This window comes from Triturus cristatus, chromosome 4_1 (genome assembly GCF_964204655.1).
Source record: "Triturus cristatus chromosome 4_1, aTriCri1.1, whole genome shotgun sequence".
NCBI classification, from domain to species: domain Eukaryota; kingdom Metazoa; phylum Chordata; class Amphibia; order Caudata; family Salamandridae; genus Triturus; species Triturus cristatus.
Window position 1 is genome coordinate 1,086,107,714 of NC_140585.1, and position 23,734 is coordinate 1,086,131,447.

The 23,734-nt window shown below is 42.5% G+C and overlaps 1 protein-coding gene across 1 annotated transcript in view; it reads right to left on the minus strand.

Moving 5' to 3' along the window:
- TBC1D22A (TBC1 domain family member 22A) overlaps positions 1-23,734 on the minus strand; it is a 1,683,159-nt gene that overhangs the window by 348,886 nt on the left and 1,310,539 nt on the right. The window contains exon 12 of the mRNA XM_085654063.1: positions 10,566-10,661. Within this exon, the coding sequence (XP_085510189.1) occupies positions 10,566-10,661 (96 nt within the window). The remainder of the gene's footprint in view (positions 1-10,565; positions 10,662-23,734) is intronic.

Consider the following 23,734-nt stretch of genomic DNA (forward strand, 5'->3'; position numbering starts at 1 on the left):
GTTCTCTGTCTCACTCCTACTAGAGGATGACGATGTTTCTGAAAACAAAATTAAATTATTTTTTGATCTTCCTTGGTATTCCGGAAGGAACCTGTGTGCTTCAGCTCTTGAATAAAAATCCATTTGTAAATAGGGATACACTTTTTCCAAGGAAAAGTTCTTTTTATCCTTTTCGAATTTCCGTTTTTGATTTATAGTATAGTCTTTGAATTCCAAAATATCCTTTTCTACTTTCTCCAGTAGAGCTTTGGAGTCCATTATTGTTTGATTTCCTTTAATTTCCAATTCTAATGAAGCTATCTCCTCTAATTGTTGTTTCGAAATCCTCTGGGCAGTTTCAACTGTAAGGACCATTAGGTCTCTACTGCATTTTGTTTCTATGTAACTATAACCTTTTTTATAGAGGAGATCATCTGTAAAAATCACTAGGCTGTTACGTATTTGTAAACCACCGGGGATAGTCCCTGCTTTTAGGTGTTCAACCAGAAAATGGCCATGGAGATCTGTCCTGATCGTTTTTTTCTTTAATCTAAGAAGTTTTTCAGACTCATTTTGGATTTTTGCTGAGTGCTGAGGCACTCAAAGATGCCGAGGCAAAAAGTGAGGGGGCATTCATTAGTTTTTTAATATGATCCTCATTGTAAGCAAACGTATCACGTTCTGTCACTTGTGAGAAAGTGTGGATAGTTAGTAAGACTAAGTCTTTTGTGTGTTTCTTCCAGCTTTCTGGTCCTGAGGAGAACCCCATATTTGGAGGGGTTCGAAACGCGTCGAAATTCTGTGTGGCCAATCTAATATTCAAGTCATTAAAAATAATTGTGTTGATTTGTCTAATTTCTTAATTGTTTCTTGGTTGGTTTTTTTTTTATGAAAAGATTATATACATTTGAATCGTGGGTAGAAGTTTTGGGATGCTGGAATGTGTGTGAAGTTGAATTGAGGGGTGTCTGAGACTTTTTGGAGAGTGTTCAAGAGATTGGTGTATGGAAGACAAGAGGTTGTGGGTGAAGGATGCTTCAAAATTTTTCGTTGTGTGAGCGGGGAATGAGGTGGCTGAAGAAGTTTTAAACAGATTGATTTTGTTTAAATTTTGTTTCATACATGTGATGTTCTGAATAAATTTTGATTAATTCATACGTAAAAAGAGGTAATTGGTTGCATTGTTTCAATTCACTGCGCTGTCAATAATGTTAGAATTGTGTATTCTTTGGTGTTTTTGATTTGAATAGGGCTCAGCCTTACTAATTTAGAGCCTGAACCCCCTTTGTTTCATGGCACTAGGACATCAGCACTGTCACGGTGGGCCTGGGCCTGCTGAGGGCGGAACACGCGGAATTGTCGGACAGAGTGAAACAAACAGAGGCTTCCCTGGAGATGCTCACTCCATTGCTGCAGGCCCTGACTGAAAAGGTTGGTGAATTATCCAGCAGAGTTAATGTTCTGGAGAGACGGGCAGAAGACGCAGAAGACTGGAACCGGAGGAACAATGTGAGGGTATTGGGCTTGCCGGAAGGAGTTGAAGGCTGGGATATGGTCGGGTACCTTGAGGTATTTCTCTGAGAGGTGGTGGCACCGGACGGCTTGTCGCAGTTCTACACGCTGGAAAGGGCTCATCGCGTGCCCGCCAAGCCGCCACCCCGGGGAGGCTGCCGCGCCCTGTGGTGGCTAAACTGCTTCATTTCAGAGACAGAGATGTGTTGCTGCAGAGAGCACGCTCAGACTGGCCATATGAAGTTAAGAACAGTAAGGTGTCACTGTCTCTGGACTACACGTTTGGGGTCCAGAGACGCCATACTTCCTTCCTTGAGGTCAAAAGAGTGCTGCGTGAGGAAGGGATCCAGTACTCTCCGATGTTCCCAGCCCAGCTTAAGATAATGGTGGATGGGAAGACTCACTTTTGTGAGGACCCTAAGTCTGCCTGGGAGTGGATTGAGGCCTATAAGACTGAAGGTCAGCCCGCGAAACAGGGGAGCAGAACCCCGACCAGGGTAGAAACCCTGGGAAGAGTCTTTGCAGCTGTCAAAAGCAGGGGTTTGTTAAGAAGCCGAACCAGTCGCAGACAGCGACAGAAAGGGCGAAGCGCTGCAGTGGCGGTCATGATGCAGAATAGGAGATTGTCTTCGGACTTAACGCAGCATTGCTTGAAGATGCCCCCTTCCTTACATCACTCTATAAACTCCTAGATACATACTTCCCCATCAACGCCAACACAGCATCCTCCTCACAGGTAGAATGGGAGGCATTTAAAGTCGTGGTGTGGGGTCACTGTATGGGACAGGCTGTGGGAGCTACCAGGGAACTCCGGCGGGAGATACTGGAGCTGGAGGGAACCATCCGTAGACTTGATAATATCCAGGGTAGCGCTGCTGGAAACACAGGCAAAGTATAATGAAGCCTTGGGGTGACTGCGTTGTTATAATCACAAAGAGTATTTAGATAAGGTGCCATGCTTCATCATTAAACCTGAATTAGGGGCTCACCTATTACACAAATTGGCTTGGATATTGGGGAGATAGTGTACAACCCAGATGAGATCAAAGTCTCCTTTCTCACATGTTATGAGAAACTATACGCAGCCCCGAGAGCACCTGCCTGGTTGGCCGTAAGAGAATACCTAGACCCACTACCGCTACGGGTGTTGGACGAAGAGTACCTAGAAGAACTGGAAATTAAGGCTGCCATACATGCATTGGCCCCCGGTAAAACGCCGGGACCGGATGGCCTCCCGGCAGAATTTTATCATCGGTATGCAGATCACTTAGCCCCACACTTAATCTGCTTATATACCGATGCTTATGAATCTGGGGAGTTGACTGGTTCCACCCGGACGGCCCTGGTGATCCCCCTCTCAAAAACAAAGAAATGGGAGGTGGGGTTAGGGACTATAGACCCCTCTCTTATTGCCTAATACGGACTTCAAGATCTTGACTAAAGTCCTGGCCGGGAGGTTAGCCCCTCACATGAAAGCGTTGTTCCACCCTGATCAGAATGGGTTTTTCCCTTCTCGCAAAACATCATATAACCTGCGCTGGCTGTACTCTATTCTCTACCATGTTGAAAACTTCGACCAAGCACCGAGCGGCAGTGCTCTCTGTGGACCTAGAAAAAGCCTTTGAAATGGTGGGATGGGAATAACTGTATGAGGTGATGCTCCGAGTAGGCTTGGGAGAGGAGTGGGTGCGACTTTTATATGCAGCACCTACAGCTGGGGTCAGAACGGGTAGGACGATCTCCAGAGAATATAAAGTGGCCCAAGTGACTAGGCAGGGATGCCCCGTGTCTCCCCTCCTGTTTGCTCTGGCTATCGAGCCCCTGGCTGCGAAATATGGGCTCAGAATACATTTAGATACCTCGGTATCCAGGTCTTTCATTCCCTGGAAGCCTTGAAGGAGAGTAACCTGAGCAACACGCAGCATTCACTACGCTCATGCATGCACTTTTGGCGTACACTGCAGCTGCCTATTACGGCCAGAATTTCCCTCTCTAAAATGATCATGCTCAAGAGTTTGCTTTACTTCTTCGCCAATATCCTGGTTTTGATGCCCAGCAGTTGGTTCCGGTCCCTAAACTCCCTGCTGCGAGAGCTGGTGTGGAGTGATGGGCGTCCCAGGGTGTCCCTCCAAACATTACAACATCCAATGTCCGAGGGTGGTCTCGGGGTACCAAACTTTGAGCATTATATGTTTGCTGCTCAGTTGCAATAGCTGGTGCAATCGTTGGAAGGCGTGAATGAGGATGGAACATTTCTGTCGCACCCGGAAACCCATTCTAAGCTAGTGATGGCGAAATTATTACTACCAAAAACACCTACCCCATACTGCTCTTTATTACAGCGCACGGCATTCCACGCCTGGGAACGCTGCCAAGGTAGGGAGTGGGGCATTACTAAGTGCACTTCCGTGCTGCCGCTTGTGGGGCTGACACACGGCGATCCCGAGACTACATTCATGAGTGAGCAATTGTCCTGCTGGACGAACGTGGGGTTAGATAGTGTCATGGATTGCTTCCTGGATGGATCCTTACTCCCGTTCCTCAGCCTGGTGGAGGACTGCGGCCTTCCTCCGGATCAATTCCTGTGATATGAGACCTTGGTACGCACATTTGCGCAGCTCTGGAACAAGGGGAGAGGTGAGCCGGAGACTCACCCAGTATTGCATGCCCTTCACGCTTGGAACTGCGGGGCACCTAGTGCGATGGTTCTATGTGACTCTCCAATCGGCATCACTCGGTCCCCTGGGCAAATTGCGGGCGAAGTGGGATAAGATTGGAGGCAGAGTACTTACGGACGCAGAATGGCGCAGGGTCCTGCGATATCCTAAGACAGTTTCTCGCAATACATGCCTCAAATATATCCAATTAAATTACACACACATGACACCGCATCGCCTTAATGTGGCCTATAGGGGTGAGGCCAGCCATTGCCTTAGATGCATTTACCCAGATGCTGATTTCGTCCACATGACCTGGGACAGTCATAGTTTGCGGCCTTTTTGCGAGGCTATACTTGGTAAGCTCAGAGAGGTTCTAGGCAGAACTTTGCCCCCCACAGCGCAGACTTGTCTACTGGGTCTCTTTCCCAGAACCCCCAAGCGTAAAGTTGGGAACAGGAAGATAGACCTGGCACTGGGTTTAGCTAAATGTCGCATAGCGATGGACAGGAAATCCCTACAAGGGCCGCAACTTGAAGCTTAGAATAGGGATGTCATTATGTGGGCAGGGGCAGAAGGTAGGGCACTTAGCTGGGGGGAGTCGAAAGGCACAAGGAAGCACCCAATAGCGGAGAAATGGCGGGATGTAATGATGAGCTGGGACACCCCTGCAGAGAGTGAGTCCCATGGGACAGACTCCAACTCAGGGCGGGGACCCTGAACTGTTGTTACAGAGCCTGAATACCTACTTGAGCCCCTCTATAACACTGGGCGCCCATCGGATGGGTGTTAGACTGAGCATCTGCGAATGATGGTATCTGGCCGCTTTCACGCACAGAGATTGCTGATAGCTGGGGATTCCTCCCCCTCTCCCACTTAGTACCTACGGGAAGTCCCACTCCGGCACAACTCCCCTCAAGTACATGTGTCACTACCTGCGATATGCTTCCCCCCTATGCATGAAGATCACCTATTCAGTTATTGTTTACATTTTGTTTTCCTTTCCTCTTTTTTCTTCTTTTTAATTAGACGTGTATGTAAATGACTGGAGTGGCACTGCGGTACGCGTGCAAGTTATATTGATACTTAGGACTAATGATGGTGGCTCTCACCTGTGAATGGTTGCAAACTAAATGTGGTAGGACCTATGTTGGGAATGTTATTATTCGATTGAGAGAGGCAGCTATAAAATATACAATTGTGGGGGGTTAACCCCCAGAGCGCTGGGTTTATTAAAGGGGTCATAGAGCTTGCTCTCTTGACTTCTATTTAGAGAGGTGGATACCCCCAGCTGTTATGTGCTACCTCTAATGCCAGATGGTTCGTTTCTGAATATATTGTTGTTTGAATTATGACATGTATGTTTAATACTTACAAATGCTAATAAACATACTTAAAAAAAAAAAAGAAGTGGATTGACAAGGGCTTAAAGCTAATAAGACTTACCTGACACCCTTCACGAGCCTGATACCTCGCAATTCCCTCTGTCATTATTTAGTGTGTGACTATAGCCAACGCCCCCCCGACAGGATCCATGGGGCATGAATAATGAATGTCTCGTGTAAGCCTCGAACTCTTTTTTCCTCCTTGTTTGTTTGTTTGTCAAGAAGCACTATTGTTACATGCAGTTCCTTATGTGTTTCCATTTCATAGAAGGTGAACCCGGACGTCACGGTCGTTTACCTTATAACAAGGATTCCTCCACACTGCTATGTTTCGTGTGGATGATAAGAAAGGGGTCGCATTGTTCATAATTCCCCTATTTAAGTATACCATGGAATTAATCTTTCAGTGTGAGTGTACAACACGTGTGCACGACATTTAAGAACATAGGCACCATAGTTTGGGGAGCCATTTGCACATTCTGAACGACACGGATGAAAGCACGGAGACTCCTATTCTGTAGAGAAATGTTCTTCAGTAAAAATTACTCAAATTTTATATTTTGATATATCGTTTTCTCTTACAGATTTACACATTTCAGAAATTGCTGAGAGCAGAACCGTAAGTTTGCGGTTTTTTTGAGTGACACAGGGAAGGGTGCACCTTAGCGAGTGCATACCTCTCATGTCAGTACTGGTCCTGAAGAAAGCCTAGCAACTTTGCACGCTGAGGCTGAAACATGCGGACCTGACCTTGTCACTTAAACACACCAACGGATGTCAAAGGCCAATTGAACCTAACAGGACATCCTCCTCTGTTTTTAATCATGCCATTATTGTCCCAATATAAAGGTTCAGGGATGAATAAAAGCAATCTTAATCCACTTCCTCCTTATTTCACTCACTTTGCACAAACCAATACCTGTTTCGCTGTAATCAGGCGTCGCACCCATGAGGCATTTGGCCGCTCAGGTGGGAACCCTATGATGAAGCATGTCACCAACTAGGTTGGTGAGTGAGGGTTCTTTCATATAAACTGAAATCAAATATTTTGACGTTTTGCTTTCATTCGCTTCTTAGTTGACATTGAAATTGCTCCTTCTATTGTTATTATCATCCACAATCTAAGACACGTTAGCCTCATATTAGCACTTTCTGAGTGATATAGATGACATGTTTTAAAGTGTTTAAAAGCAACCATTTGTATATGACCTCCAGTGCTTTCAGAAGCTTCCTGAACATTTATGTATGCGCAAAAATTCCCAAAAATAAGTGTAAGTTGTGGATTTCTATGAGTGCTAAGGCTGCCTGGCACCTGTGGGCTGTCAACAGAGAAGACATTGCACAGGATTGAGAGTGGCATAAATGAGCATTTCCACATATAGTTTTTCCTCAGATAGGAACCTACTTTACATGGTAGAGAAATGTCTTGTAAGGGTTGCTTAAGAGCTGGGGTCGCCCAGTGCGTCAATATCTTTCGGCACCCCACCCAAATGACCTTCTGCTCGGATGCCCTCACCCTCACCCATGCGTAAGTGCCCCTCATCTCTCTATGTTAAGCAAACAATGGGGTAACCCAGTATCCCTCAGAACCTGGGCGATATTATGTAAAGAAAACAGTGGCTCTGTTGGGTGAAACAATATTTCTTTGTACATATAGCATGTGTCATGCGTTATTCAAACATATGCAATTTTTAGTCATAAGCAACACACAAAACAGTTTATATGGTAGTCTGATTTTTTATATATATAAATTGCGTCATTCATATATATATATATCCACAAGTATTTGGAAAGGCCGTCAAAGAACAAAGTGATAACGAATTGTGACAAAGTGACAAGTGGTGCTCAGTGACAAAGTGCGTGATATGTACAAGATGGTTTAAAAGGTTAAAGATTTCATGGTGGCCAGAAAAACTAATATTAATAGTAAGTCTGCGAAATCAATTAATTCATTTAGCGCAGGTTCTATACACTGGTCCAGGGGATAATGTTGACGTTTCAACCCAGGTACCGCACTACTGAGAGGTCAGTGTGGGTCTTCAGCAGCCACATGCTATAGACCAACTTCGACATTTACTCCAGGGGCCTACATGATGAGCGAGAAAATACTAGCATATGAGAAAATTCTACTCCAAGACACCATGCAGATTCTAGATGAAAGAAAATATATAAAATATAACATCAGTAAAGAAGAAAAAATGGCACTACGCTCTCTGGGCAATGACAAAACCATCGTGATCAAAGCAGCGGACAAGGGGGGTGCAGTTGTATTACAAAACACCGACGACTACACAGAGGAACTTGAATGACAACTTGGTATGTTGGATAGCTATCAACCAACCCCACGCGACCCCACGCATCTCCTTAAATCCATGATAGAGAGGGTCACCAAGGGAGGCCTCTCAGAAGGATTCTTAAGCCAGCATGAACACGAGTTCCTCAACAATAAAGAACCTCGAATCCCCACCATATATACATTACCTAAAATACATAAACAGGCAGAGAAACCACCAGGAAGACCAATTGTGTCAGGGTGCGGTTCGATTTTGGAACCACTCAACCAATTCATTGATTATTTTTTGCAACCATTTGTACCTAAGACCAAATCTTTTGTGAGAGATACCATGCACATCATACAGCTACTTGAAGGCCAGGCGTTTGACCCTTACACTCAACTCCTTGTTACACTGGATGTGTTCTCCCTGTACACTTCGATTCCCGAAGACATAGCATTGGAAGTCATCAGAACCGCATTGGATACAAGACCAAGACCTCATTGTATCCCAACCGAATTTCTGATCTCTTTGTTGGAGATTGCAATGAAGAAGAACTACTTCATATTCAAGAAACAATTCTATTACCAATGTAAAGGAGTAGCCATTAATCACAAGAGTTATTATAAAATTTGTATTGCTGTCTGAAAGCTGGAGGCACGAGGAACTCTGCAGCATGTACTTTTAAATCGTTTGTTATTGCTAAACACTGCGCCCCCACCCGCACGAGGTCAGTGCCCCCTCCAGGTCAGCACCCAGTGCGGCCACACAGATTGCCCACCATAAAGCCAGCCTTCTGCCTTTCGCACCAATCCCACGAACTCTCACTTACACACTTTTTTGTAGAATAATTTTTATTTAAATATGAAAGTGGTTTTAAAAATACATCAGGAAGTTTGTAAACCGCCCAAAATGTGATATTTTTCACCAACTCCCCAATGGGCACCTTCTTCCTATCACTATCCCTAAACGTGCTTGTCGCCAGGCCTCGGGAGAAGAGGAGGGGTACGAGGCAACCCTCATTGATGACAGCTTTCCACCTCTCCTGCAGGGTGCTGGCGGCCCCTTTAACGCCGGCTGGCTCATCGCGGACGAGGTAACACCCCCTGTGACGTCAGCGGCAGGGAACCAATCAGCCGCGTCCATCCCCCGTAAGACGGAAGCCCGCGAGGAAGCCAGCGCGAAAGCCCATGGAGGAGAGACAGGAGTAGCGGAGAAGGCGAGCGAGGAGAAGAGCGGAGAACGAGAGGCGGTGGTCGGTAGCGGAGCAGAGCGAAGTGCGAGTACGACGGAGGAGGTGGAGCAGTCCGGAAGAGGCGACTCGGAGGTCCATACCAGCCGGGACGGAAGAGGTGCAGAGCCAGGAGGCCAACGTCACGGCATCTCGCCCCGCCACACGCCCGGAGGAGTGTGGCTGGGAAAGGTACGGGGCCGGATCCTGGGACTACTGTCCACAAGGGGAGGGAGTTAAAGAGGGAGGATTTTTGCTTTTGTGTGGGGAGCTCACGGGGTGTCTTGAGGGAGAGGTTTGGGGTTTTTTTTTCTTCCTCTCTTTTCTTTTCTCTGTGTGTTCCTAGTACCCGAAACACTCACAGAGCTTCCCCCCTGATCACGTGTGTACAGTACGGTGACGGACCCCCGGTGAACCTCCACTTCCCTTTCCCCCTCAAACCCCTGGCATATCCGGATAATCACCTAACCCCTGGTCTTACCTTCCCTTTCGCTGAGGCAAACCCCCACCAGAAACGGGACCCCGCCGAGGTGAAGAGAACCGAGACGGACAAGACATCATCCTGACCGGGACACCTACTTGTGGGACTGCAACCTCCGCCTTCCACCATCTTGCGAGGGAGAAAGAAAAGAGCATATCCGGACACTGTGTTTCTAATAAAACCTCAACCCTATCAATTCGTCTAGTGGCGTTCTTCTCAGAGACCCGGAGGGGTGAGCGCCTAGGTGACAGTGCTATAGTTAGACAAACCTTGTATGAGTAATTCCAGTGTGAAAACTTAATTATTTTCAGATCCCATTTCTTAAGAGAATGACATTTATATATGTAGATGGCTTTGACTGATGAAGTTGTCAATTGGGCCCTTAGACTTCATGTTGTTGTAATGTCGCTAAATGACTCCCTCTTTTTGGGACACTATGTTTCAGTCCCAGACTTTCACTTACCAATCATTGTTTTCAGGTGTATTAGTGCAATTAGTTCACTGGAAATGAACCAAGACTCCATTTCCCAGTGTATTTTAGGTTGTTAAAGGAAAACCAAGACATAGAAGTTGGTGTCAACGACATGGAGTCATCTGATAACCATATGTTGTTGCGCCTCATTTATACAGAACCGTAAAGACACAAAATTGTCTACACACCATGGTACAAGTAGCTTTGATACATGTATTTTTTTTTCAACTGAGAGGAATGCAATTGGAAATGCAGAATTTTACTGAAAAGCACAAAGGTTTGATATAAAAAGCAGACTTCACAAATCTCTGTGACTGTGTATTTCTCAGTTTAAATTAAACCTCTTTGCAGAACAGAAAAGGCATGTATTATTCTACCTTCCATAAATCACTTTACTGTTCGAGCTTTAAAATGACTTTCTCTAATAGAGTGACACTGTCAATTTAGTGTCGCAGCTATGGCTGTGCCACAAATTCATTCATAAGCAACCTCGTCGAAAGAAATGTAATAAATACCTCCCCTGCTAGAAAATATGTCAAGGTTTCCGCAGAGAAAGAAATCACATCTGTACTCACTTGAAAATCTTTTTCTTTCAAGATCTCTTTTCTCCACCTAACAAGAAAAGCTGCGCAGACGTACAAGTGGAAATGGGAAAAGCTCTCAGGCTCAGACTGGAGGGAAAAAAAGAGAAAATATAATAGACACATCTCTTAATCTACACAATCTACACAAAATAAATCATGCAATGATGATAAACATACCAATTATACAAATACTCTTCGCATATTGAGCTTTCAGCTCACATAAAATTAGCATTACCTGTATACAGCGGAGCGTGGAAACTGAGAACAATGGAGGACCATTTAGACAAAGGTGCAGGAGGGATCTGCCAAATTACTCTTTCTACAGTAAGAAACAGCCTTCTAAACAACGCAGGCGTAACCACGCATGTCTAAACCACGCATATGCCTTTACCACTCATGTGAGTGGTTTAGACATTAGTGGTAGTTAGCGCTCTAGACTCGATATGATTTTTGTATTTGGGATTTTTGGAGTTGGGGAATTTTTTAGGGTTTTATGGCTCATGTTGGGTGGTCAGAGTACTTTATAGGGTGGGGAGGACGGTTTTTGGGATCAGTGCAAGGGACTGGGGTGTTTTTTAGGTCTGGGGTTAAAGTTTTATGGCTCAGGGCAGTGGGAGGTTAGGGTTTTTTAGGGCTTGGGTGGGGTTTGTTTTTAGGGCTTGGGTCTGCTTTTAGGAGTCAGGCCGGTTGTCTGAGGCGTTTTTAGGGCTGGGGTCGTACTCAGGGCATGTGATTGGGTTTTAGGATTCAGGGCGGGGGTTAGGGCAGAACCTTAACCACCCTTGTGCCTTTACCAATTATGCCATTACAAATAAATTTGTTGTAAAGGCATGCGTGGCTAAGATGCTGTCTTTGTTAAGGCTGCGTTGTTCAGGCATGCATGGTTGAGGATTGCGTGGTTGCGACATACATCCTCAACAGCGCGTACGATAACTTTCTAACTCTGCAGTTTATTTTCTTCCCAACTTAAAAATGAAAATTATTTGTCATGCTGCCCAAAAAATTGAATTGTCTTTTCAGGTGTATAAGCTAGTCCTATTTGCCCACAGGCTTTATATATAAACAAACTTCTCAAGAACGTTAGAGCATCTATTCACACCTCATCTTTCTGTCAAAATTCTTGCTTGAGATTTTCAAATCCACAGGTGAACTATCATTGGATTCATCATGCCCTTCCACTCTGAACCCCTGTACTGACCTTTGCGAACTACTTTCTAGCTTTTTATTTCCAAAGTCCAAAATAATAGAATGGAAATTAAACCAGAACATTTTGATCCACCTGAGGATCAATCAAGACTTGCTTCATCAAGGCTCATCTGGCTCATCTTTGACTAACCTTTTAATCTGGTAAATGTACAGGTGTTCCAAAACAAACGGAATCTGAAGTTTAACACAGCATTAAGATAAATATATAGTCATGTTGGCCTCTGTAAACTTCTCAAATAACAGATAACTACATATTTATAGAAGTTTATTTAACATTAGTATTCTGCACTGTTACCGAATGGTATTACACCCAAGCACAGGTACTGAAAGGGTCAACCTATTGGTGTTTGAGAAACTCAGAATGGAGGTGATTTGAAGTGATACTGAGTCTCTAATTCGAGATGATCTGTCACATGCCATCGCCACAACAGGTTGAACAATATATCTTCAACTTTTTTCTAAGGTCATGATATGAGGCAGAGAATGCACATTCATGGAGTCCTTTTTTCTCCTAATGTTTGCATACGGTAACTTCAATCTTTCTACGACTGAGTGGGGAAGCTCCATATGTCCTGGTGGTTTTGCCCACACCGATTCATTGTTAAATTAAATTCTTGCATTCTGGGTCACTTATCTGCAGATAATCTCTTTATGGGCACAAATGACACCCAGCTCCTTTTCAGTTTAAAAAGTGGAGGTGGAACTAAACAGGTTAATATTACCCCAGCCCTATCAGTTACATGATTGAAGATAGCAACATCTTTGGACATTCCCAACAAAAGTATATATCCCGCTCCCTCAGAAAAATTCCTTGCTGTGAGATATCGAACTGTATTCCTTCTTTGGTGGAGGTTGCATTCCTCCCACAGTGGTTGTGAGTAATGTAAGAGTTGTGGTTGAGACGGAGCTTTGACTTCTCCCTCAAACTTCAGCAGTCACTTAGAGATGTTTTTCCAGCTTGGGCTATTACACAATATATTTCCATTCCTTGAATTTCTACACTGTATTCCACTGGTAAAGAGTGATTTCAGCTTCAGAATGTACTATGGCAATGGCCTCCATCTTGGCTCCCCCTCTCCTAACTATCAGTTTCATGCAGGATCTCAAGAAATTCAACCCTGTCTCAGCCCTTCTAATGGCATCCTGATGAGAAACACATCCATTTTAAGGCTCTCCATTACCCAACTCCTATAGTTTTGGATTTCAATTTCTGAAGGAAAGAAAGATATTACCAAAAAATAAGTAGGCCACCAGGTTGATGGTCTCAAAATCTCTGAATCACAGCCAACATTCCCCAGAGAAAGTAGCCAGTTCATTGCTACAGGTCTATGGAGCCAGCAACTAGAACTTTTTCTCCAGCACCTTAAGAACCATAAGAACCACCATATCATGTTCAGAGAAAAACACTGGCTCTTTCCTTGTTATTGTTTTTTTATCCCATTGAGGCCGCCATGATCTCCACCTACATTTCTTTCTCAAATGCCAACAATCTCAAGAGAAGAAGCATAAGATATTGGCCATGTGTGTTAACATGAGCAAATCTTTAATTACCATGCATGTGTTGTGCACCCATATACTGCCAAAATGCATCGGTGTTTGCACATTTAAGGTCCTTGTGAACAAGTATTTTTTTCATGAGATTATTTTTTGCTTTGCACGTTTTTTAAGTCACTTTGAGCGGGGTAACAAAATAAAATAAAAAAGGACATATACTTTGTTAGGGGTTAATGGGAACTGATGACTTGTTTGATGTCCACAATCACTGAACTCACTGCAGTCCCTAATAATGTTGTTCAATTAAATAAAACATTCAGCAGAGGGGGTTGCGCATATGTAATACAAAGGTAGGTAGTTTTAATTGCAAAGCCGAATTTCGATATAGGTTTATTTTAAAACCAGCCTGCAAGGCAGGGCTGACTTTAAAATGACAGCAGACACCACATCAGTGCACACTTAATTGCACTAAATCCACTGGGGATTCTAAATCTATATGCCCTACCATATACTAGGGAGTTACAGGTAGGTTGCCTGAACCAACTGCAATTACCATATACCTTTTAAACAGAGTGCTGGCTCTGGGCTGGTTAGCAGGGCACATTCAGAGTCAGTAACCACTAGTATCAGTCAAACAATGGGGGTGATCAGGGCAAATAGGATGACTTTTCTTTCATACTGCACTCTTTCCTTCATGCAAAATGTGTTTGCTATTTTACCAAATGTACAGTCATAAACAAAATATATAATGTTACTTATTTCTGCCCCTCCTTTTCTAAAATAAGGAATATCATAATACGTTTTTTATCTATAGAAAACTCATTAGCATTTGACTCTCTAAACTATTGTTTCTTTTTAGTTTTTTTTACCGAATCCTAGGATGCCACGTTGGTGAAACTGACAAATTGTCTTTCGAAAGACACAGTGTCATTGTATCTTGTATTATGTAAATATCTTTCAAAGACTCCAGTGGTATATCCAAGTTTGTCTTTTGGCACACCGTAACAAGTCACAAGGAATGACCACGGATCAACTGCAGTCAACTGACAGACACGCTATATCATGTTATGATGGGGGAGTGTTTGACCATGGTTGTAAATGTTAGGTGCAACCCTCTGGCCTCCAGTGCTTTTATTTGGTTGTATATTGGTCAACTATACATACCCAAGCCTCTGCAATTCACCCACCATTTCAGCCATCCACCCTATCCTCATCCTGGGAGAGCAGAAGTATCAGGTTGGGCAGAAGAAAGATCTACCAACAATTCATACCAACAGTACTCTAACATCATTCAAAATGACAAATAAATCCCCAAAACCAACACACCATGGATGAAGTATTTGTTTGTGCAACTGAGCCCATACCAGAGAACATTTTCAACACAACAGAAGGCAACATGATCCAGGCAAAACAGAAAGCAGAACTCATTTCAAGTAGAAATGTGCATGTTCGGGCTGTAGAGTACTAATTACTTTCTGATTATATGAAAGACTATCAACATATCTCTTTCTAATTTCTGATATAAATTAATAATGAATCATTTGTTGATTTAGCTACAAGGCTAGCTAAATTGTGTTGTCCTTTCTATATCTCTTCTTAGTGTGTCACAATTGGTCTTCTACAAACATATATTAAGTTTCGCTATGCTAAACAGTGAGTCTAGAATCTGTACCAAGATGGGCCATAAAACACTCATATTTTCAAATGGTGGAACAATGTACATTAGAACATCACTAGGTGCCTATGTACTGCTCTGGTCCTTCAAACTGAGAAGAAATGCCAAGTCTTGAGTCCCATTTTTTTAAATTAAGTATGTTACATGCAACATCGGTATATGTACATATTAGAATCCCCAAGGCATGGACATAGATATTCTGTGTGTTGCCGAGTCATTGCTTGGATTAAATAATTTGCTTTGATCTCCAAATTTCTGTATGGTTAATATTCTGGGTACATGTATATTGTTTGCCTTGGAATTCAACGGTCACTATGGCTTTGTTTTCGAAAAAGGAATAGCTTATAACCACAACAATCCCACAGTAGTATAACAAATCTAACCCTGTAGATAATTGAACCAAAAATACCTTTCTTTACTTGCCTAACATAAGTAGGGCATGCTCAGTCTTGTCAAAAACAAGCAATGAATAATCCGCCATTCAAGCATGTCAGAAAAAGAAACATGATACAAATTAGTGGAGTATCGTACATGTGAAAATCCCACATATTAAGGCATAGAAACCCAAAAAGCTACGCATGCACTTCAAATGCACCAAAAACGTTGGGATACATTTTCATCAACAGATCATTTCCAAACATTTAAACTGCTCATTATTAGGGCAGCAATCTCACTAAAGGACACAAACTATGTTTCAATATTAAAAGGCAAACATACGACTAAGTAATAAGTACTGACTAATTGAAAGACATAGTATTAGAAATATCAAAGTGTACTAGAACTTGAAAAAACTTTGTGATATAGAATTCTTGACTTACTATTGCAAAACGAATACTGGCATACTAAGGAAATATTTTCAATGGCTTCATCCATGTAACATCTAAACTTTCCTAACCTTAACATTTTTTCTTTGAACTTTCCTCAGAAATTGTTTTGTTTCTCTTTGAAACTCAGATACCTGTCCTTTCATGATGCTGTACATTTTTTTGGTGATATGCTAACTTACAATGCATGTTAACTTGATGATTTACGTCCCTTTAAACACCTGTGAATGCCATTTTGAAAAATATTAAACATATTGTGTATTCCTTCTCATTCAGTTTTCATTTCACATTGATAGAAGGGTGTGTCAGGATCATTTGCTACACCTTTTGCACACCATTTAAAAGACATAATATTCTATAGCATAAGGAATTATATTTTGAACTCGCATAGTTAAAGCAGAATTTATTTTAACTGCTGAAATATTACATATAAAAATCTAGCAAAAGTATCCCATACTGGTAACCTCTTTACAATTAAAAGATTTCTCAATTTCTATATTAGGTGCATTCATAGAAAAAGCTCTGAATCAATCCCCCTTTAGACTGGAGAACAAACAGAAAAGAGAATAAAAGGAGTAGACTTCCACTGTATGAGGACTAGGTCATAACAGACACACATGATCCGGGTTCACTCATGACCAAAATTTGTTACCAGGTATCCAGATATAACCACAGTTCGGCCACTCAGGGCAGGGTTACACATCAATCTCCATGTGATGGACTTTTCCATCTCAACCGTCATCCTTATTTTTTATACTCATAGATGTACTGACAAATAGATTACTTTTTAATCAGTAAAGAGATCTTAGCTAAGTCCGCTGTAAGCTACCACCCCATATTGTGCCCTAAAGTAACTATAACTCGCACCCCCACCATGCACAGTGCTTTCATCAATGATGTAATTTCATATGTTGCTGTGATGTTATCAGTGATGTAGAACATGCCATGAGTGATGTATTTGCAGTACATGGTGAGGGCGCGAGTTATAGTTACTTTAGGGTACGAGTTATAGTTCCTTGAGATAACTAGAACTGGTGAATTTCGTTGCTCTTATTAATTTAAAATGGCATGTTTTTACTGACATTTTCACCTGATTATAACGTCCCTTTAACCTTTGTTTTTTCAGTGAATTTCTAAGTTATTTTCATTGTGAGGTTTGATATAATTACTATTCCCATCTATAATGTCACTTCAACCTTTGTTTTTTTCCATCAATTTCTAGGGTTTTGAAAAAATATAAAGTAATATTTCTTTAGCAAACGTAAAGCTAACCCCAAGCCATGCATGGCCTATGGCTTGTTACCATAGGTGGCGTGGGGTTGGCTGCAGGACCATATTTAAAACAGTTTTTTCATTTAACACCAGACGGATACCTCTGGGACAGCCCCACAATTACAGGGGAACAGGTAAGCCTACTCTGTCCTTTACATCATTTTTGCTGTATGTTTTTAGGACTCAGTTGTAAGATGATGGCTGCAACAATTCCTTCAGGTTGTGGCCAGCCAATCACAATGCATGATTGAGCACATGGATCCACAGATGCTCTGCGGCGTGAAATACACAAAGTATTTGAGCCTTAATTAATCAAAAATTACTGAACAGATTTACACCACATCACAACCAGCACTCTTTCCAAACTAAAATCTAAAGGTATAGGGGTAAGGTTAAAAAACAGTGGGGAAATAATATTAAACAAGGAGGATTGAGGGTTCACCAATACAGAAAAATATAAATGCATAAGAATGCAACAACAAAAAAAGCTGTAGGAGGTCTCCTCTGCCCATGAGAAAATAATTTACAAGTACTAAAATATACATGGGAGGTCTCCATATTTGGTATTTCAAACATGTATTTTTTCATCAATTGTATCCATTTTGTGGGTCAAGCTATCTATTTTAGGGCTGCCCTTTCTCTACATATTCTTAAACACCTTGATTACCTTCATTATGTTCTGTAGCAGCTGCCTAGTCGTATAAATAGTATACAATATTATTTGAGCTTTCATAAACTGTGTTAGTATCTGATTTAAGACATACAGTAAAACAGGAGGTATGGGACTTCACATATAAAGAGATAGGACTAATTAAAAGTGTATGGCCAATTAAATTACAGTAAAAACTATTGCAGTTCACCCTCAAACTCCTCAGTACAAATCAGAGTAATGAATGAAACCTGTAATTGAAAGAAATTACAGAACAGGGACTTGTAAGTTCTTAGTAGTCCATGCAACTCTCCTGTGATGGGACTTAAAAAGCTTAGCAGAAAATTGAAGGTGGGCCAAGATTTTTGAAAGATTAATAAAATTGTAGACGCATGTTATCCTGTGTTATTGAAACTTGGAGTAAATTTCTTTCAGATTCCTGTGAATGCCGAATGGTACATAGTCATTGACTTGCACCAAGCATTCTTCTCGATTCCTCCTAATGAAGACAGACAAGATCTCTTGACATTACAGTTTTTGAATAAAGTCGTCATTTGGTGTATTTTCCCACATGGGTATACCGAAAACCCCATAATTTCCAGTCAAATGCTAAAGAAAGGTTTGAAGAGTCTGCGTCCCATGGAGCCACAAGACCAAAACCGGAGGAAGATCCTTCTCCTACCTCGCCTAGACATGAAACACCCTGCCCCTCCACCTCAGGCAATCCCCGTCGCTGACCCAATTCAGGAGGGATCTCAAGACCTGGCTCTTCGACTGAACCTCCACATCCAGACGGTTCAGTAGCCCCCCCGTCAGCACCTTGAGACCCTCACAGTAGCCGCACTTTACAAACCCCTGAATGATTGATTGATTGTGGCTGCCCTGTACTGGTGCAGTACATTGCTGACTTGATCATGGAATCTAAAACTAAAGAAGATTACAAGCTGCATAAAAATTGCTCTCTTGATCCATCTTGCTGACAGTGATCATAAGGTGATTCTCATCAAAATGTAATGCTGTATTAGAGAAGTGATCTATTTTGGTCACCTTATTGAAAAAGAGGTAAAAAAAAGTGTCTAAATATTGTATTTCTTCAATCCTGAAAATGAATCTACCGAGCACACAGACAGATGTGAAAATATTTCTATAAATATGTGGCTACTGGAGACTTTTCCCTCCTTGCAAAGCATTTACTGAGGCATGCATGGATGGTTCTGATTTGGTACCAGTTGGCGACGAATGCATTAGTTCCTTCTTTTAGCTCAGAGACAAACTCTATAGCCCACCGACTTTAAGTATGCCAAATTATGAAAAATACCTATTTTGATATGAGAGAGAAGGGTGTGTATTGTCAGCGCTTGGTCAAGAGCTGGTGAAGTAAAACAGCCTGTCACTTACTTCTCTGCTACATTACACCCACTAGCCACCACACTTCCTGTCTGTCTGAATCCAGTAGCTGCGGTTAGTCTGGCAATTCAGCAGAGCAAAGGGATTGTGATGGGTCACACACTTATTGTGTTAGCCCCTCAATTTAGTCGGAGGTCTTGCTGATTCGAGCACAAACTGAACGTCTAACAAACAGTCGTTTTACTAAGTATGAGCAAGGGATTTTGGCAGCTGTCAATGTCAATCAGATGATGCAATACTCTAATTCCTGCAATGCTCTTGCCAATTACAGACAGGGATAGAGATGATGATGATTATGCCCACAATTGTATTGATGTAACATAATTGCGTACCATGCCAAGAAGACCAGACATGTAAAATGTTCTACTTGAATAGGCAGGCCAAATTCTTTTTGTGGACGTTTTTTTGTTTGAAAGACCATCATGGCACACCATCATCATCATCATTTTTTTTTTTTTAACATATTTTATTGATTTTACATTACAAAAATCCAGGAAACATTAGCTGGTATTGCTTACATGACAACATAGGTAATCCCATAGGAGACGTAAGTGCAAGCATAAAAAGAGAAGAGAGAAACATTTAAAAAAAATATATATATATATATATATATATATATATATATATATAGAATACTGCCCCACATATTTAATAATATCAACAATCGGCATTGACATGCAAGGGTATCCACATCACTGCACCCACTTTCCGTTGTTGCTCAATACGTTCTCTTCTCAACTGAACATGTAATGTTATATATCTGCCAATAATAACAGTCCCTGGTAACCTTGTCCCTCCTACGAAGAGAGACTAAAACTAACAACTATACCCACCCTCCCTCCCCCTACAGACTCGGCCAGAATCCTCCACACCCGAATCACCCACATCAATTAAATACATTTATGTAAATCCCATGTCACCTTGCATGAACAATAATTATCACGGTACCTTATAAACGTACATCAGCACATACTTGGCGGAGCACTTTGGCAAGAGGCTCGAGTGAATGTGTAATAAATCTGTCAATACGCTTGCACATCCATCGCTATAAATTCTTCCAACATCGCATTCCAGTCCATGGAAGTGGGTCTTTTATGCAATCCCCTGTGTTCTTCTCTTTTTAGTTCAGCACCCTCTGCCCTACCCCACCGAACCATTTTGTTGTGCCATTCCAATACTGATGGCGGTTTAGCGGTCTTCCACCTCATGGTAATGTTCCGCTTAGCTAGGATTAAGGCCAGATTAGCAAATTTATTAATAGGGTTTCCCTTCTTTCCTTTTGGGCTCAGCCCCAATAGGCAGTATTCCAGTGAGTCATTATTCGTGTTCTTCTCTTTTTAGTTCAGCACCCTCTGCCCTACCCCACCGAACCATTTTGTTGTGCCATTCCAATACTGATGGCGGTTTAGCGGTCTTCCACCTCATGGTAATGTTCCGCTTAGCTAGGATTAAGGCCAGATTAGCAAATTTATTAATAGGGTTTCCCTTCTTTCCTTTTGGGCTCAGCCCCAATAGGCAGTATTCCAGTGAGTCATTATTCCTCACTGGGGCAACATCATTTATTATCTTATATGCCGATGACCAATAATGTCTTAATCTTGGACAACTCCACAGCATATATATTAACTCCGCTTCCGACGAGTGGCAGCGTGGACAACTATCCACTACGTCTGGAACCATGGAATTCAGCCTGTGTGGAGTCAAATAGGCCCTATGGATAATCATGAGCTGTATAAATTTAAACTTAGGATTCCTGGATACTTTCCTTGGATAATCCAGCAGAGTGTCCGATTCTTTATCGGAGAGTGCACGGCCCACGTCCATGTTCCATTTTGCACGGAGGGGCTGGAGTGACACTGCTGCCACCGTGCAAATCCCTCAGTATAGCCATTTTGTCAAATGGCTACCATTTCCCATCAAATATTGCATAGTGAGTAGTGCGTGTGTTAATGGTTCTATACCCTCCAGAGCCCAAGTGGTGCGTACATAGCGAGAAATGCTTGCATGCAGGAGAAACAATGTATTCGGCACCCCATGTTCCCGGACGAAGACATTGTTTGGCATCAGGACACCGTCCGAGAAGAACATGCCCACCAGCATCCCCCCAGGCCAATATTCTCCTACTGGTAACAATTCCCAACTGTTAAGGGAGTCCTAAGAGGGGGATGGTAGGTGCGTAAGGGGCCACTGTCTTCGTGTATCTCAAAGCACTCCTCCAGTACAATAACGCAACTCTCAATAAGTGGGGCACGGTACGAGGAATCTTGCTACTGGGTAATAAGAGTGTGTGTAATTCCCCTCGTTCCCATGACTGACGAGTCATACCAATCTCTTGTAGATTATGGCCTGCCACCCAGTATACCAGCCATTGTAACTGGCTTGCATAGCAATAAGCTTTCAAATCCGGCGCTCCCTTTCACCCTTGTTTCGTGTCCAATTGTAGTTTTGTGAGTCCAATGCGCCTGCGGCCCGTCCCCCATATCAGGTCTATCAATACTGAGTTTAATAATTTAAATACCTGTGCTGGGACGATGATGGGCAAATTAGTGAAGTAATATAACAACCTAGGAAGCATCACCATTTTGGCAATAGCCACTCTACCCGCTACCGAAAGGGGCAGGGAAGTCCAGAATTTTATTTGGGGTTTGAGTGCAGCTATAGTACGGTTTAAGTTACCGTCTAAAATATCCTCCGTTTCCCTGTATATCTGAAACCCCAGCTATTTGAAGGTAACCGGTGCTGTCTGAAACATCCAATTACCAAAGCGAATGGGATCTTTATGTGCTACATTAGTAAACAAATATACATAGGACTTGGTCTCATTTATAGAGAGACCAGAGAGCCGTTGGAATGTTTCAAAAATAGTAGGTATGGGTTCATAGTCCTCATCCAGGTTATCGAGATATAATATTAAATCATCCGCATACGCAGAAACGATATGTATATTGGTTCCCATTTTTATCCCTTTGTGACCCGTCATATTTCGAAGCTTAAGAAGGAGAGGCTCTACAACTAAAATAAATAATAAGGGTGACAGTGGACAGCCTTGTCTTTTGCCCCACGCTATTCTATATTGCTGCGAAATATGAGTTACCATACGTGCGCACGCCGTGGGGTTCGTGTACAGTAACCTCACCCAACGTATATATTCCTCTGGTATGCCAAATCTCGAAAGGGTATATAACATATATTGCCAGTGTAGGGAATCAAAGACTTGACGAAGATCAAGTGGAATGCATCCCCGTGCAGTAACCGCTGCTGGTGTACAAGTCATTATTTGGTGCAATCTCCTAATATTAGGAGCCGTGTCTCTGCCCGGGACAAAGCCACATTGATCAATGTGCATCAATTGCGGGATAAACTGAAAAAGTCTATTCGTCAATAACTTACTCAGGATTTTATAATCTGTATTGAGAAGTGAGAGGGGTCTATAGCCTGTTATATCCTTACTATCTCGTCCTGGTTCCAGGAGCGAGACCACCGTCACTTGTAACGAGGTAAGGGGAAGTGTACCAGTATCCAACGAGGCCTGATACAACCGCTGTAAGTGCGGTACTAATAAGTCTGAGTATGTAGCATAAAATTCGATGGGTAGACCATCAATCCCTGGTGCTTTATTACGAGGTAGAACTTTTATCGCCTTTTTAATATCCATGTTAGTCACTGGCTGTCTCAGTTCCTCCTTATGGTCAGTTAATAATTGCGGGAGTTGTAGACCGTCAAAGAAGGGCTCAAAGTCTACATTGTCAAATTCTGCCGGTTTCTCGTATAATTTCTCATAGTAATTTTTAAAGGCAGTATTTATTTCTAACTGGGTACAGACAGTGTCACCTTCCATATTTTGAATTTCAAAGGTAGGGGACACCGACAGGGCGTCTTTAATAATTTTAGCATGAAGTGGGCCTGAAATATCTGCTGTTGCATGTTGTTTCTGAGTATAAAGACAATAGTCCAAAATGTGCAGGTCTTCTAAGAGTTCAGCGTGTTATATGTGTGCCTCTTGTAACAGTGCCTTCTGTAATCCATTTAGTACTGCTTCCTGCTCTAATTTACCCAGGCGGCTTTCAACTGCCGTCAGCTGTTCGAGTTTGAGTAGAGCAAGGCATGCTCCCACTCTTGTGCTTATTGCTACCCCCCGTATCACGGTTTTAAAGGAGTCCCATTCGATTTGAAGTGTGCTCGCTGTATCTGCATTTTCAATAAAATAATTGCCTATTGCCGTAGATGGTGCACTGCGGAAGACCGGGTCTTCTAATAGCATGGGTTGCAATTTCCAAGTCGGTGTCAGTGGAGGGACTCTGCCCCACATGAGTTCTATGGGATTGTGATCAGACGTTTTACCCAAACGTGTGGCGTCACTAACAAGGGCAATTATATTCAAGGAACAAAATATTCTGTCAATGCGGGTATGTAACCCATGTGGTGGTGAGTAGAAGGAGTACTCCTTGCTAGTGGGATGAGCCATCCGCCATGCGTCTCCTATTCCACACCCGTCGGCCCAACCCTTGAGTGCTTCCGCTAACTTTCTACATCCTGTATTGTGCAATGGGGAGTGCGACCTATCCAAATCAACATCTAACACAATATTGAAGTCGCCTCCCAACACCCAGGGATATTCTTCCCAACCCACTAA